At 48.9% G+C, this 17,202-nt stretch overlaps 1 protein-coding gene across 1 annotated transcript in view; it reads left to right on the top strand.

The window, feature by feature from the left end:
* Positions 1-3,993: 3,993 nt before the first annotated feature.
* Positions 3,994-17,202, top strand: part of ASB18 (ankyrin repeat and SOCS box containing 18) — a 37,583-nt gene continuing 24,374 nt past the window's right edge. The window contains 1 exon segment of the mRNA XM_036422210.2: positions 3,994-4,226. Within this exon segment, the coding sequence (XP_036278103.1) occupies positions 4,022-4,226 (205 nt within the window). The 5' untranslated portion in view covers positions 3,994-4,021.

Raw genomic sequence — 17,202 nt, 5'->3', positions numbered from 1 at the left:
AATCCTCTACCTAAACACATGTGTGAACATAACGTGACATAAGTCACAATCCATATGTCAGTGAGACTACGTGAACTAGGGGACCCTCCGATGATTGCTGAAAAATTAAAGCAGAAGGTGAAGTGACCTCTGTCTGACCCAGAGAAAGCCGGGATCTGCCTGCCATTGATTGCTTAAATGTATTCCGCACCTTCCAAGGGCAGTTGCAGGAGGAGAAAGTCAAATATAAGATTTCTAAGAAATGAAGAGAGAAATATTGGTGCAGGGTTCCTTCCCCCTCAAGGATGGAGGTGGGGTGGGCAGTGGGGGGAGCGGGAGTCCCATGAGCTAATCAAACAAGAAAAGATAAAGAAATAGAGATTAGACGATTTCACACTGGAATAAAGAAATTCATGTTGCCTTAAATATAATTTGTGTTAGTTACATTTCAATTCCTAATTTATACATAGCAGGGTTGATGCAGAATTGCATTATAACAAAATTAGCCGGAATAATTAGCATAGCGTATGTGCCTCTGATTAAACACCCAGCAGATCACTTGGTAATTAAGATTAGCAAGCACTGCCGTCTCAGGCTTTGTCATCTTATTATCTGCCTCACAAGTGCTTCCTCTTCGCCTCCCTTCTGATTTGAAGTTGGGGAGCAATCTCTAACCATCCTCACTTTATTTCTTTAAATTACCTTGCCCAAACTCCGATCCTTTTCCTGTGGCACTGCTCTCCCTCTTAGTATCTACACTAGGGGTGTCGAACTCAATCAGAGAAGGGGCCAAAATCTAAAATCCAGCCTAAATCGCGGGCCGAACGGTTTACTGAACAGTCATAAACTGTCATTGTGATGGAAACGCAGCGGAGTGCAGTGATGACAGCGCGGTGCGGGCCACATTGCAAGGCCTGGCGGGACGGATTTGGCCAGTGGGCCTTGTGTTTGACACATGTGATCTACACCAATGTGCTGGTGTCAAATTTCTCTCTCACGTAAGGAATTCGATGCTGCAAAGCATTTGTGCTTTGAAACAGGGGTTCAAAACTTTCAACACCCATCATTCTTTGGTCGAAGAGAGAACCAGCAGCCTACCACGCTCACAGCCTAACACCTGAGCTGAAGACTGAGCCAGCAGGTTCCTATCTCTTTTCCAGGCCAAGCCGGTGGCCAGTGGTTCCAGGAATGTGGCCATCTGGGTTGTTTTCCATCCTGGTGACACTGGATGGCAGTCCCTCAGGGGCCTGGCTGCCTGCTCACCGATGACCTCAGGCCGTGGCCATGGCTCCTCCACTCGGGGACTCTGGGGCTGGCTGCTGGCCCTGCACCATCAGGGAGACAATCATGGAAGGCCCGAGTCCAGTAACCAAAGCTTGGAAAACTCGGGGGATCAACTCACATTCTCAGCACAGGCTGAGCCAGTTCTGTGGCCTCTCTCTGAAGCCAGGACATGTCCATAATTTTAATGGCAGCTAGCCCTGGGCTCCTATCAATGCCTGTTCTTTTAAGGACACAGTGTAATCTGCAATGCTCTATCCGCCAGGAATACCTGCAGCTACACTCACAGTTAAGTGCCTGGACAGTGTTCGCGGGATAAAAACAAGAAGTCCCGTGGCTGGCAGCCCAGAACCGGGACAAAAGTTCAGAAATGTCATCGAGGAGCCATCTCTCCTCCTCTTTCTGTCCCCCTCCCCTCAGGTAGTGATCCCCATCTCAAGCGTGTCACCTCATCACTGTGCGAGGGCTGCCCCAGCTCCACACACCATGCCCAGCCCAAGGGAAGAAGGAAGGGGAAAGGGGGTGCCAGCCATTGCATCCCTTTCCATCAAGAAAGCAGAAAACTCCCACAGGCACCAGAGCAGGCCATGCCCACTCTCACTGGCCAGAACTGGGTTGCAAAGGAGACTAGGATTGACTGATACTACTGACATATGTACATCAATATGATTCATCACAGGGGCCAGGTATGTTGTCACAGCAAGGAAGGCCCAGGCTCTATGAGGCAGGAGGAAGGATAACAGACATTGAAAGGAGTCCAGGGCTAGCTCCTCAAATGCAGGTGCCAGACATGTTGCAAAAAGTGTCAATATTTGGACCAAAACCTGCACGGAGGCACCTGGGAGCTGGGAGGAGGAGGGGAGTATTAGAGAAAGAGAGAGGCTTATTTTAAGGAATGGGCTCATGTAACTGTGGAGACTGGCAAGTCCAAAATCTGTGGGGTAGCCAGCAGGCTAGAGACCCAGAGAAAGTTGCAGTGCAAGTCCAAAGGCCCTCTTGCTTGGGAGACATCAGTCCTTATCCTATTCAAGCCTTCGACTGATTGAGTGAGGCCCACCCACATTGTGAGGTATAATCTGCTTTACTCTAAGTCCACCAACTTAAGCATTAATTCCATCCCAAAGAAACATCTTGCAGAAACATCCAGGATAATGTTTGACCAAATATTTGGGTACTGCGGCCCACCCAGGTTGACCCAAAATTAATCATCACAAGGAGAGATGAGAGAATGTGAGAAAAGGAAGAGGTGGTAGGATAAGGGTGCACAGTGGAGGAGTCTCTATAAAAGCTACATGAGGAATAGAAACGTTTTTAAGGACACACATTTGCAACTAGCAGATAAGTCCTGGGGAGCTAATGCACAATGTAGTGACCATAGACAACAATATCCTATATAATAAAAGCCTAATATGCTAAGTGTCCCCAGTCATCCATTCAACCAATCCAAGCATAATATGTTAATGATATGCTAAGGCCACTCAACCACTTGCTATGCTGTGCACTGACCACCAGGGGGCAGACACTCCAACTGGTAGGTTAGCTTGCTGCTGGGGTCTAGCCAATGAGGACTAAGCGAGATGGGCCAGACCAGACATGCCCTGGAGCTTTCCTGCAGTCCCTCCCCAGCTGGCCAACCTCCTGCAGCTCCCCCACCCTAATCATGCACTGGTGGGGGCCTAAGGGGACCCTATCCACCCCCTGCCCCAGTGCACAAATTTTGAGCACCAGGCCTCTTAGTTGTATTATAAACACCAATCTTGCTGAGAGACTGGATCCTAATTATTCCCACCACAAAAAAAGAAACAATAACCAGGTAAGGTGGCAGAGGAGCTAGCTAGCACTGCATGGTGATCATATTGCAACATGTAAATGTATCAAATCAACATTACTGGAAGGAGGAGGGGAGTATTACACATAATGTTGTATAGCAAATATATTTCAATTCAAAAAAGAATCTAAAAGTGTATTAATTTTTTGAAAGCTATACGGCGCAGCCTGGGCCCCTCAGGTCACCACAAAATACAGGGAAGTGCTGGGGCAGCTGGGCTCTGTGCCCCAGTTAATGTGGGGGTCCAGGACCATCAGACAGAGAGGTCATGAGAAAAAAAGTCCCCACTCCCCCCTGAATGCACAGAAATCAACATGAGGGGCGTTGTACTCCCACAGTGGTGGAATCGGGTACTCTAAGCCAAGTTACCAGCCCGGAGGGGGGTGGAGACCTCCGCCAACATATAGGTTACTCTTTCTTGTTCACTTGTGTGGTGCTTTTGTCTTCTTGACACTAGCCAGCGGTCTCTGAATTTGGAAGCCAAAGATTCCCCTCCATTCTCTCCAGTTCAAAACGTGTCCAGTTTATAGTCAGGCTGGCTCTCCTTTCAGATGAAGCGAGGGAGCCGTCAGGGGGACATCCCGAAGTGTCCCTTCCACAGAAGGAGGCTCCAAGCCCAGTCTTCAGAGTTTCAGGTAGAGTCTCTCTCTCTTGATCTAAGAAGACAGGGTTCAACAGCACCGGTGAGAACTTCCGTCTCAAATATGTTCCCTCCTTTTTCCCACCCCCTCACCCACACGTCCACTGCCCATCTCTAGAATAATCTCTCCTGGGGCCTCAGGGAGATGAATTCTGCCTCCCGGTGAAGGAGGGGGAGGGAGGGCTGTAACGCAAGCCTGCTTCTTCTATTTATAGCGTCCCCACACCACAGCTGCTAACTCTGGGCTCGGCTGAGGAGCAAAGAAGCCTGGTCAACACGCAAGCGACCTTGCAATGTCTAGCTCCGACTGCCTCCCCGACCACCCACTCAGCTCAGACCTAGTGAGGAGGCTGAAGTCCGCGCTGGACGCCAGGGATGAGGAGACGGTGAGCGCCGTGATCTGCACCCAGGTCAGGCACGTGGACGCCGTGATAGAACTGGCCAACGACGACTGGATGAAAGACCCCGCGGTCCAGCTGCCCCCCCAGGTGCTCCTAGGTAACCAATCTCCTGTGCTTAAAACTGTAACCCTCATGTGTGCGTGTGACGCAGGCGGGCCATTCCTGGAGCTGGGAGGGAGGACGGTTGAAAAAGCAAATGATAGTTCTTGGCTGTGGGATTCTTACATCCCTACACGCACATGTGCTGCTTAGACTGTGGATATCCACGTGTAACACAGGCAACCGTTAAGAGCCCCGTGCAACACGTTTAAAAAGAGAAAGGTGAACCCAAGGCACCACCATCCTAAAACAGTGCCTGTCTTCATTGCTGGTCCATTTGCAAGTCAATGGCCCCCACTTGGAACCAGGTCGGAGGTATAATTTTGTGTTCTGCTCCGTAGAGTTACTAGACCTAAAGTATTTTCCATGGTGCTTCATAGTGGTCTTAATTCAATCACCTGTTGAGGTGATTCATCACAAAATACTTAAACCAAATGCCTACAAGAGGAGAACCTCTGTGTACATTGTTGCTACTATCAATACTGCTGTAATTAGCATCTTTATTAGCATTCCTGGGGCCTTTGTCTTATTTGGGTGATATTATATATTAGAATGCTAGTAAATTCCTGAGAGCCATATTACTGCCACAAGGATATAAAAGCTCCCAAATTGTGTTCTGAAAGGATTTCTATTCGCTCTGGCCATGCCTGCCTATGTCTCACCATACTCTGGGCATTGCCGCTGATGCACGCTGGTATTTAACCTCAGTTTAATGCGTGCATCCTGGTCGTTCTCCGTGCCTGCTCGCTGCCCTTTCTCTGCTGCTCAGGACAGTCTTGTCCACGTGGCTTGTCTGTTCAGGTCCTTGGGCAATAGCTCCCATTTCTTTGTATCCTTTTTGTCATTTTTGACAGACTTCTTCACGGAACATATAGGTACATAAAATCACTTTGTCCTGCTTGCTGGAAATCTTTTCCCTGACTTGGGAGTTACTTTTGGTTATATTGTGCTGTTTTCTAGCTGGTCCGCTATGCCCTCTGCTCACCTAGGCCAGCACCTACCCTGTCTGTCCAGACCCGCACACATGGCCACCTCCCCTGCAAGGCCATGCCTGCTGCCCCAGCCAGCAGACTCACCTCCTCCCTCACTGGAGCTTAATGCTCTCCATCTCTTAGTGACAGGATCACACGGCCTTGCTGGCTAATTTTTATAACCCACTGAATATTTCACACCCAAGTTCAGCCTCTGAAGGGCAAAGATCCTTGTCGGACCCTGTTGGTATCCAGCCCCCTGCACAGAGTCTTTGTCCTAAGAGGGAGCTCAGGCTGAGTGTCCCACCTGGCACGGACAGGCCAGCTCCTTTTGATCATTCGGCTGAGTGGGCACAGACCACCTTTCCACAGGAGCTTCTGGGCCTGGTCTTTCTGCAAAAAACTATCTAGTTCTCCTTTCTGCTGATGCCGAGCCTCTGCTGTTTAATACCTTTTATCAGGGACAGTTGCGTTATTTGTCCTTGCCTCTCTTCTGTGCCTATCAGCACAGCAACCACTGAGAATGAGCGGAGGGAGCAGGGGCAGCCGGGGGAGGGGTGATGAGACCCTTTGTGCCCCCAAATGCATCAAAGGTACAATTTGGTAACCAGTGTAATCAAACTACTTAAGGAACAACTGATTACTAATTGCTATTATGAAAGATGTCAGCATCCCATGATTTTGCTGCTAACACGGTATATACAAGTCAAGATGCTACTTGAATTCTTGCTGGAAATGGAAAGCCAGAAGCATTATGTTGTGTTTGGGGCAATGGTAGTGAGCATCTGGAGGCAAGTTAAAAAAATGCTAATTGGATTTTTATTCAGAGATCTCACCCAGCAGCGTGGGTGGGTGGGGCATGAACATGTGTGAACACATGACAGGCACATGTATGTATGCCAAGACCAGGTCATTTTTGGAATTCCATTTCTCATTCAACCTTTGCCCCAGAGGCTTGACGCTAAGCAGCCCTGACATTAGAGCCACGGCCATTGCTCCTGGCCTATTCGTGGGGAGGACCTCCTCCCGGGGCAGACCAACAGTTAGATGTCAGGTACATGAGCACAGCTCCTGCCTTAGCGGACTCCTTGGCACCAATGACAAGAGCATGCGCAGTGAGTGGCTCTGAGACATGAGTCGTAATGGGAATGGCAAGAGAATAGCAGTGAAGTGACCTGGTTCTTGCCTTGATTCTACTACCACTGCCTGTATGGTCTTGAACCTGCCAGTCCATCTCTCTGAACCTAATTTTCTCATTGAAACAAATGGGCCAGCCCTGGCCAGTAGCCCAGAGGTTAGAGCATTTGTCTGCCCATCAAAGTGTTGAGGGTACAATTCCCAGTTAAGGGCACATACTTGGGTTGCAGGTTCCATCCCAGCCTGGGGTTGGGTGTGTACAGGAGGCAACCAATGGATGTCTGATTCCCATCCATGTTTTTCTCTCTATTGCCCCCCTTCCTTTCTCCCACTCATTCTAAAAATCATTGGAGGCCTAGTGGGTTTGGTTCAGTGGTTAGGGCATTGGCCTGCTCACTGAAGGGTCATAGGTCTGATTCTAGTCAAGGGCATATACTTCGGTTGCAGGCTCGATGCCCAGGCCCGGTCAGGGCACGTGCAGGAGGCAACCAATCAATGTGTCTCTCACATGGATGTTTCTCTCTGTCTCTTCCCCTCCCTTCCACTCTCTCAAAAAATCAATGGGAAAAAAATATCTTCAGGTGAGGATTAACAATAACAACAAAAACCCAATGGGAAAAAAATATATCCTTGAATGAAGATTAACAAAAAAGAAAAAGAAAAAGTGGGCCATCTCTCAGGGTCTTTACAAATCGGACTAGCTAGGGTTCCGGGTCTAATAACTTCAGTTTGCTGAGGAGTGGACAAACACCCGCTGCTTTCACAGGTGTGGTGCATCCTAACAGGCTGTGTGGACTGGCCCCGTCTTCAAGGGGAGGCCAGTTGGGCAGGGGAGGAACTGCCTAGAAGGCTGGGGGAGATTGCTTTATGAGCTCCAATGCTCCAGATCTGTGGTTGGCAAACTGCGGCTCGCGAGCCACAGTTTGCCATTCTGTTGACTAATGAGTTTGCCGACCACTGCTCCAGATAAGCAACAGTGTGGCCCAGGGCCAGCCCTGTACTGTTGTTAGGCAGAATACGTCCCCAAAGCAGAGCATGTGAGAACTGGAAGGAGCCCTAAGTGGAGGCAGAGTAAGGAGTCACTGTGCAGGGAGGACTTGTAGTCAACGTGCATTTCCCAAGGGGCTAGGTGAGGCTCAGAGAGGTTGCATTACACCCTGTGGTCCCACAGCCGACAGGAGGTAGAGCCCAGTGATGCCTGTAGTGCATCCTATGGCTGAGTTTTACAAATGGGACATTGAGGCTCACATCTGTTCCCTGACTGGTCAACAGCCAGTCAGGGGCAGCATGTTATCCAGGTGTGTTCCTGACTTGTAGTCCAGGGCTCTTGATGCCCACCCCCCAGAGACGTGGTGCAGGAGGATCCATGAAGAAATGTCCCCCGTGAAGCTGTGTACAACCCTTTGGTTTTACATTATACATAAACACATGCACATACACATACACATGTGTGGGGGGCACATGCATACATGCACATATGTGTGCGTAACTGCTGGCACATGCACACAACATATCAATAACATGAGTCCTTGACTTTAAATAAGAGTGTCAAGAAAAACAAGAGTGTGAGTGGGGTACTCAGATGCAGAATAAAAGCAGAAATGGGGAGCAGGAGGCCACTGACAACAGGGGAAGATAGAAAGGAAAGCTCTCAGCCATCTCGCCTGCACACCCTGAGCAAGGAACGTGGGGGCAGGGAGACCCTGCTCCAAGCAAAATGAAATTAAACCTTTCTAAGTACTTATAAATCAGCACCTAATGACAGTATCCCGCCACCAGCCAGAGCATTGCTCTTATTACTTTGATTCACAAGCCAGGAAAAGATCTGGAATTATGCACAAATTATTGTCCCATCTTCTTAATTAACACTGATTGCAAAATTCTTGCTAAAGTCCTTGCTAACAGACTCAATTATGCGCTGCCTGAATTGATTCACCCAGATCAAGTGGAATTTATTAGAAATACACTCTCCTACAATAACATCAGATTATCTTTGAATATAGTTAAATTATTTAGGAATAAAATGATTCCAGCAGCAGCCCTTGCTTTACATATAGAAAAATATCTCCCGCCACCTAGAATGAAGACACTGCTTTTCTTTCTACCAAACACCCTGGGCTCTTTTTTTCCCCCCAGAAGCAGGCTGAATCGCTGTCTCGAGATGAGATGCCTGCCTTAGAGCTAATGGTCCAGCTTCAAAGCAGATGAGCAGGAAGAAAAATCCTGCAGGGTTAAGTCTCTGCTCTCTCAAATCTGAACCCTCGCTGACTATGGAACACAGTGGCACTGCAATTAGACCTAATCAGGGTATTTTCAGAATCAAAACTGAGAAACAAGCTAATAAAGAAATAATGTGTGTGCTGATGACATACTTCTGTTAGCATCACTGCCAAGCTTGGTGGCGAGGTTTGAAAGGACAAAAAGGAATGAGGGTGCAGTAGAGAGGCTGCCTCCCTTCCAGGGTGGCAGTGGCTCCTGCAGCCTCATGCTCTGCTTGGGATAAACACTCCGGGTGAACTGGGAATGGCAAACACACTTCCTACAGCCTGGTTCTACCTCCAATCCCATCACCTAACCTCTTCAAATACCCAGTCCAGCAACTGAATACTGGACAGGGACTGGGTGTGTCCTATTCACCATACCCTAGCACACAGTAGGTCTATAATAAATATTAATAGACCAAACAGGAAATGGAGGACACTAAAAATCTCCTAGGTTGACCCTTCAAAGATGAGCGTGATTTTAATAGTCTGCCGTCAAAAGAGGCTCCCGCTAAAGGCAGCAGAGTGAACAGATGTGGGGCATGCCACCTTGCACAAGGAAGTGGGCATCCCTAGGAATGCGGGGTGTAAATCAGAGGAGAGAGAGGAAAAGCCAGGCCAGTAATAGGAACTGTATTGGGTGAGGCTACAAATTCTAGACATAGGTGGCTACTCTTGCTGGAGCGTCAATGGGGAGCCATTCAGCAATAAAATGAAATTGTTTAATTTGGAGTGGGGGAAAACTTTCACATACTCGGGAAGGATAGAGGTGGAGAGACTGGTGTCAGGAGACACGGCTAGCTGTCCTCACTAATTGTCTCTACGGCAATGCAGTGGCACCACCTCCCTTGAACCTAGGACTGGCTTTGTTCTCATCCACAATGGGCTTAGCAGCAGACTGAAGATAATAGAAGAAAGAGTCAGAGAATCTGAAAACAGATCAACAGGAAGTACACAATCTGAAGAACAGAAACTAAGATGGTTGAAAATAAAATGAATGGGACTGCAGGCAAGAGAGCAGGTCTGGCATACTCAACCGGAGTTTGAGAAAGAAAATGGAGCAGAAAAAAATATTTAGAGAAATAATTACCAAACATTTCCCAAATTGGATGAAAGATATAAACGTACAGATTCCAGAAGTTCAGCACACTGGAAGTAGAGGCAACAGGAGAGAAAGAAGTTAAACACATGCCTGGGTACCTGGCTGCTCTGCTGACTGTGATCTTCCTGTCACTCTCACATCTTACCTGCTTTCTCATTATCATACCCATCCCTCTCGGGAGCAGTAATTCATCCCTCGTGCTGGCTAATGATTGCCCTGTGTATCTCCCTCCTTAAAGGTGAGGATTTCTGCTCTATCTATCCAGGCTTCTTTGTATGAACAATGCCCTGTACATGTAAACTCAAGAGAGGATATTCCCCCTCTGAAGAGAAATTTACCCTTCCGCGTGCAAACTACATGAACTTCGATATCACCAAACTCTTCCAAAACTTGCTTTTTAAAAAATATTTTTTATTGATTTTTTACAGAGAGGGAGAGGGATAGAGAGTTAGAAACATCAGTGAGAGAGAAACATCAATCAGCTGACTCCTGCACACTCCCCACTGGGGATTTGCCTGCAACCAAGGTACATGCCCTTGACGGAATCGAACCTGGGACCTTGAATCCTCAGGCCAAAGCTCTATCCACTGAGCCAAACTGATTAGGGCTAAAACTTGGTTTTTAAAAAAATCTTTTGCCATTTCTTAGGGAAAGATCTCTTGTTATTTTAACTTGCATTTTAAATTAGTAAAATTACAAGCTGTGCCCACGTTTAATCGTCATTTATACTTATTATCATGTGTATTTCCTACTTTGTAATGCAAGTCCCAGGTTTTCCTATTTTGTCAACAGAAAGATAAGTAGAATGGTCTCGGAATCCACCAGATGACACTGGCCTCACGCAGCTCCATGCAGAGCTGCCACGCAGCTGGGAGGCCCCGCCAGGAGCCCACCCTCCTTCGCAGCAGGATTAGGAAACGTCTCGTTTCTAGAAGGGGCGTAAAGAGTGGTAGGTCAGAGCCATCCGGCCAACCCAACTTGAAGAGAGATTTTGCTCCCTGCGTGAGACTCATAAAAAACAATCAGTCTGAACATGCAATTTGTCTCAAGAAGTAGGAGCTGCAATTTCATCGTGTAATTAAATCCCCATGGCAGTTGCAAAGAAACTCCGTGGCCGTTGTCAAGGAAAGCGTCAATGATGTGCTTTCTAGTCTGTCCCCCCCCCCCACCCCTCCGCCGGGAAGTGTCCTCCCAGGGCTGTGTACTGTGGCATGTGCCGAGGCTCAGCCGTTCTGTCTCACCCTGGGCTGCAGGGACCTGCGGGCACAGGGCATCTTTGTTTCTGAGCTTCCAATGCACCCTCCAGGGCCTCCCTCAAAAGGCAGCACTTGACCTTCGGAGAGGGTGGCATCCATAATGAGACGTGGCTTTGTTGTTTTGCAGGAAAATACGTTCGAGGGGTGTTTTCCCCCCCTGTGTTGTCTTCTGGCACATGATGGAAATGAGATTTCTTAATAATACGAAATCAGTGTAGACAATTTAGGTCATTATTAATAGAGGCGCTTGATCTGGGGAAGTAAATGTTTTAATGCTGAGTTCAATGAGCTGTGCTGTGCTAATGTTGTGATTCAGAAAGAGGTGGAGGTACCTGAACATTTTTAATATCTCTGTGTATGGGGAAAACTCAGTCCTACCTGTTCAGCTTACTTTTATTATTATTATTATTATTATTATTATTATTATTATTATTAAAAAGCTGGAGGGAGCTCAGCCGGCATGGTTCAGTGTTTGAGCATCAACCTATGAACCTGCAGGTCATGGTTAGATTCCCAGTTAGGGCATATGCCTGGGTTGGGGCTCGATCCCCAGGATGTGGCATGTAGGAGGCAGCCGATCAATGATTCTCTCTCATTATTGATATTCCTCCTCTCTCTCACTTCCTCTCCCTTCCTCTCTGAAATAAATAATAATAAAATTAAAAAAAAAAAAGCTGGATGGAGCAGGAATGAAGGAGGAGTGGCCATTAGAAATTAAATCGGGAGAGTGAGAATGGAAGGTGTACAAGTACATGCCCTATAAGAGCTAGGGCCCCTGTGCCGGGTGCTAGAGCTGTGAGAATCCGTGGGTCTGACAGGATTTATCATGTGACCTTCTATAGAAACAGTTCGTGTAGGAAGCACACAGATGGCCAGCACAACAACGTACATTGGCCTATTGGAGAAGATGCACAGGGGACGGCCTCCTGCCCTCGTTTGTCCATCCATTGGACACCTGGCCCCAGAAGGAAGCCGCGCGTTTGCCCGATGGCCTAGGAAAGAGCCTGCACAATCGCCTGTCCCCAAGAACACAAGGAAACAGGAGCGGCCTGCAGCCTGGGTCTCACGAGGTGAACCCGGGGAAAGTTTTCTTCCTGGAGAAACAGCCTGAGCCTGCCCCGTCTTCCGGGCTCAGCTGGATTATTCCACAGCGCCGGGCAGAGCTCATCCCAAACACCTCCGAGGAAAAGAAAACCACCGCCCATTCACTGGCAGGATGCAAAGACCTGGATGTTGTGTGAGGACAATCATTACCCCTGGAACACGACCATTTGCAGATCTCATATCATCTCAAGGTGGATTTTGCTCTCTTCATCCCCTTAGATCCAGATGCAAAAACTCCTTCTCCTTAGCTACCTACAGCACAAGCCTCCGTATGGAGAACCAGTGTTTACGTCTCTTACAGACAAAATATTATGCTTATTATTTAAGTCCCAAAAATATTCTTTATGGTATTATATTCCAGCCGCCTGGACTACCAGGCTGGCTGTTAGAGGTTTAGTTCTTTCCCTGGGCCGCCAGATGAAAGCTGGCTGTCCTCTCCCGCTGGGATTTTTGTCTTCTCCGCTCACTCCACCCTCTGCAACAAAAGGCCCAGCAGTTACATGTCTTTTGTACTCCGACGTGGCCCAGCTAAACAAACGAGGTTCTTTCATCCTCCATCCAGTTGGCATCATTTGAGAGTTTATCTAAAGAACTGAAAGTATTCAACGTACTGATTTAGAGAAAATCATATTCACCGGAATCCCTCTCTTTCAAGAAGGGCGCTGTGTTTGTTCGGAAGCATTTCCGTGACCAGCTCCCGGGAGGAGCAGCGACACCGGCAGGGCCTGAGGATGCACGAGCCACCCTGAAAGGGCCAGAGGGGAGGTTTCCATGGTTGCACCAAGGAGAAAGCAGAGGCGGAGGAGATGATACGCTGTGCACACCATGGTAGACCTTCACTTCTTCAGTAGAGTTGCCAGACTCACTCAGTGATGCGTCAGTGGGCCAGCTTGAAAGCAAACAAACCAACCAAGAAAAATTAAATGAGCTAATGGTGTGCCCGGCGTGGGGGCAAGCAGATGTGGGTCCAGGGACACATGAGGAAGCAATCCCGGCTCTCGGGGTTCCAGGCAGGGCTCTAGGCCTTGCAAAGCAGGGGGTCCTGCTGACTGAGGGAACTTAAAATGACACCAGCAACTGTGCCAGTATGCTTTAAATGTTTTAAAATAGAATCAAATAATTTGCTCCACTGATGCCACTTAAATTTGGGTACGAATATCAACATGTCCACAGCACAACTCACCTCTGAGCTTAGAAACAAGGAAAGGAATCCTCAAGTGCCAGAAGCAAGGGAGCCCCCCACAGCAAGTGGCAGCTTCAGCCACTTGGTTCACAAGGACAGCAGGATCCCAAGGGCCTGGGGATTTAGCGTTGGTTTGGAGCTTTGATGTAAACAGCCCATTGCTCTGGCCTGCTGAGCACTTTAGGGGTCCTGACTGTGTTGTGCTCCACGTCACCCCCCAGTGGGAGACCCGCCCTCCCATGTATTCACTCAGATCCTCGATAAGCTGGCTGTGCAGGCTCGGCCTGAAATCAGACTCCGCCCCTCCCTGTGTGCCATGGTTCTCAGCCGTGCTGCGTGCCAGAAGCATCTGGGGAGTTTCTACCAGTCCTGCTGCTCAGGCTACTCCCTCCTGCCTGTCACACCAACCTTCATACCAACCCGTCACACCAACCTTCACACCAACTCTTCACACCAATCTTCACACCAACCATCACACCAATTCATCACACTAACCCACATGTGTCAAACACAAGGCCCGCGGGCCAAATCCGTCCCGCCAGGCCTTGCAATGTGGCCCGCACCTCGCTGTCATCACTGCACTCCGCTGCGTTTCCATCACAATGACAGTTTATGACTGTTCAGTAAACCATTCAGCCCGCGATTTAGGCTGGATTTTAGATTTTGGCCCCTTCTCTGATTGAGTTCGACACCCCTACACTAACCCATCACACCAACCTGTCACACCAACCAGTCACACCAAACCGTCACACCAAGCCATCACACCAACCCGGCACACCGGAATTACTCAGGTTGGGATCTGGGTGATTGCATTTTATAGTCAAGGTGTGAACCAGCATTCCAAGGGTGCCATGGGTATTGTTTCTCCAGGGTGAGTTTTTTAGCAAGTGTTTCCTAAAGAAAGACCCATATTTTTTCCATCTTTTCTGAAAGGTTTTCGTGATAATTTCCATTGCAGATTGAACTGTGCATGGCTTTGCCTACCTCCCCCTGCATATCTATGAAGTGAGCTCATCACAAAAGAAAACTCTCTGAGTCCACCCTGAATTGTTCCTAGTGGCCCCCAGGACTCCAAGTGCCCCACTCCCATTTCTAAATGCCCCAACTCATCTTTTTCCTACTCCGTTTAGGGATCTTGCCCAGGACTGATGCCAATTTAAACTTAGAGAATTCAAGTTCTCTTCCTATTTGAAATGTAAAGCTCTGGTCTTGTGCCCCTTCTTCTATTTTATCAAAGATTCAACACTTGCTCAGCAACCTCATACACAAATTTGTTCTTGGAAGAAGCTGAGTTTATTTGGACTGAAGTAGGCAGAGAAGATGGCACTTAAGTTGTATCTTGAAGGCTAGGCACTGGCTCTGACTAAGTGTAGAAGGATGAGGATGAGAAAAATTAGATTAAAATGTCTTGACACCAGCAAGGTATGGATGGGCAGGACTGGTTTGCAGCAGGCAAGGAGAGCAGCCAAAAGCTTTAGGTCAGGGGACAGTGTTATCCACCCATGACTAAAGGACCTCGCTCAGCTGGTAGAAAGGAAGGCTGAAGAACTCCTGTGTTTGGGGTCCTCTGGTCACTGTTTTATCCTGTGTGATCCTTGAGGGCAGGAATATAGTTTTCTTGTTTTGTTTTGTGTGTGTTTTTTATCTCAGGATCCTAACAACAACACTTAGCACATAATAGTCCATAAATGCTTATTGAACAAACGGGTGAATGAATGGATTGGTTTTCTGAACAAATGGATGGATAAATGGGTTGGCTTTCAGATATTTGTGGAGGGTGTTTTTGTTGTGTGGTTTTTAGTTTTTTTATCTTTTGTGTTTTAATGTATAGTCACATGTATAGCTATGCTTGTTCTTAATGTTTTTAAAAAAGAACAGACACCTCTGCCTTGCTCCCAAAATAATCCACACATCCTTCTTGTGAGCGGTTCTAAAAGCTCTCACAAAGAACCGCGTGTCTTGGGACTACTACTCCCTGCCCACTGAACTCAAGCGTGGACATTTAGGTGCGGTTGACAAATATCGTGCTTGGAGAGCTAAATTTAACATAGCATGAAGGTGGAGTGGCTCCTATCCCTGGACTCACCCCAGTGTCCCAGCCCTTCTAAACATAGCCCGTGACAAAGGTCACCAGGGACAAAAGGCTTCTCCGGTGCGAAGTGAAGTACAGCTCCCATTGGACCAGGTATAGCTGTGTATGGATGAGTCCTTCAGAAACGGATCTGATTACAGTCTGCGGAAAAGACCATGGGAAAATGATGCTGCTTAAAGAAATGAAATTCCGAAAAATTAGCATTGCTGCTGAAGTGAACAGAGCAAGTGCAGGATGTGTAAGTGAAGGGACAGTAAGTGCGGGGCACAGTGACTAGGGAAGTGGCCCCCAGTGTTTCTGCTCATTGTTTTCTGTACCCACCTGCCTCTTACACGCAGTGAGGCTGTGCGTGCCTTGCAAACATGGTCGGCATGCTCTTTACCGCTGCATGTCCCACAGCACGCAGCAGGGAGTTAGGCACACAGTGGACCCTGGTAAAGTTCCCTGCTGTTCCCATCGACACTGATGCTGTCTTCACTGCTGCTGACCGAGACAAGGAGATAAACTTCAGTTTAGACCTCACAGGGGTGGGGGTGGGGGAGGTACTGTCAGAGCAGGGGCTGTGGGAGGCAGATGCTTTCCTGCCAGCCCGCACCACCTCCCAGCTGAGGGAGTCCAGGAGCAGCCCGGGCCTCCTCTCCTTCACCTGGTCCAGACGGGTGCACATAGTCCCCCACGGGCTGGGTGGCAATTCAATCAAGAATGCCAGCTGCTTGAATGCTCAATAAATGTTTTTTTTTTTGTCCTATGCCTCCCCACCCTGAACACTTGCATGCTCAAATGTTGCAGTTTCAATGAGACATTAATGCTACCCGTGGCCTGAATCTGCCCTCCTTCCTTTTCCCTCCTTAGTCTCTCAGCCCTAAGATCTGTGTCTTCCTACGGCACTCCTGCCTGGCAGGAAACTAGGGAGCACGGACAGTGAAGGGACGTGAGCTGTTGGCGGGGAAAGGGCAGCCAGGAGAGCTGGTACTGCTGCAGCCTTGGTGCAGGCTAGAGTGCAGTGGGCAGTGCTCAGGGCCGCTGCAGTCTTGCTTCCAGCCCAGCTGCCTGTCTTCCCGGCAGCTGGACCAGCAGCCCCACACCTCTACCTTCTCTCGTGTGAGGACTTCCTGGTGGCCAGGGCCAGGAGGTTGGGGGTGCACCAAGCAGGGTCCCAGTGGCTGGCCCCTTGGTACAGCATCCCAGCTCGAGTCCAAAGAGAGCCCTGCATGGAGGCCCAGACGTTTAGAAGGATGTTCTCTCCATGGGGAGAAGCCTGCATCTGGGTTCCTCCTGCTGCAGAACAGGGACCCAGGTGGGAGTCATAGGAAGCTGATTCAGGTTTTCTGATCCCAAGAATCTCCTCAGAACCCTGTTCTCTTAAAGACTAGATGCTCAGCACCATTTCCTAGGACCTGGATAAGGAAGCTGGCCCTCATCTAGGGCTGAGCTAAATGCCCACCACGGCCCCTTCCCATAGGTCCACGGGAAGACCTGGACATCGGGACAGGCGAATGGAGCTGCTGAGGGAGGGGGAGGGGGCTGAGAACTCCGCAGGCCCTGGAGAATGGAGCACCCACTTCCTAGCCCCTCGGTAAGTAGGTTTCCTGCCACAGAGAAATGAGTAGAGTCCAGAAGCGGGGGCTGGCCCTGCAGGAATGTAGCTCATTGTCATCAAGGACTATACCCGTCCTCCCGGCTCCAAATCAGACACAGTCTTTGCTGGGAAAGCAGTCCAAACCCATGCTGGCCACGTCCCCTGGGCCTCAGGCCACCGTCATCCTCCACAGGACACAGGCCCCCACACCATCCCATGGAGCATGCAACAACCTCCAGGCTGGGCGTGGGGCCGCGGGGCGGCCGGGACTCTGCAGGAAGGTAATTAT

This window comes from Pipistrellus kuhlii, unplaced genomic scaffold (assembly GCF_014108245.1).
Source record: "Pipistrellus kuhlii isolate mPipKuh1 unplaced genomic scaffold, mPipKuh1.p scaffold_m20_p_7, whole genome shotgun sequence".
NCBI classification, from domain to species: domain Eukaryota; kingdom Metazoa; phylum Chordata; class Mammalia; order Chiroptera; family Vespertilionidae; genus Pipistrellus; species Pipistrellus kuhlii.
This window is presented reverse-complemented; position numbering and strand designations above follow the sequence as displayed.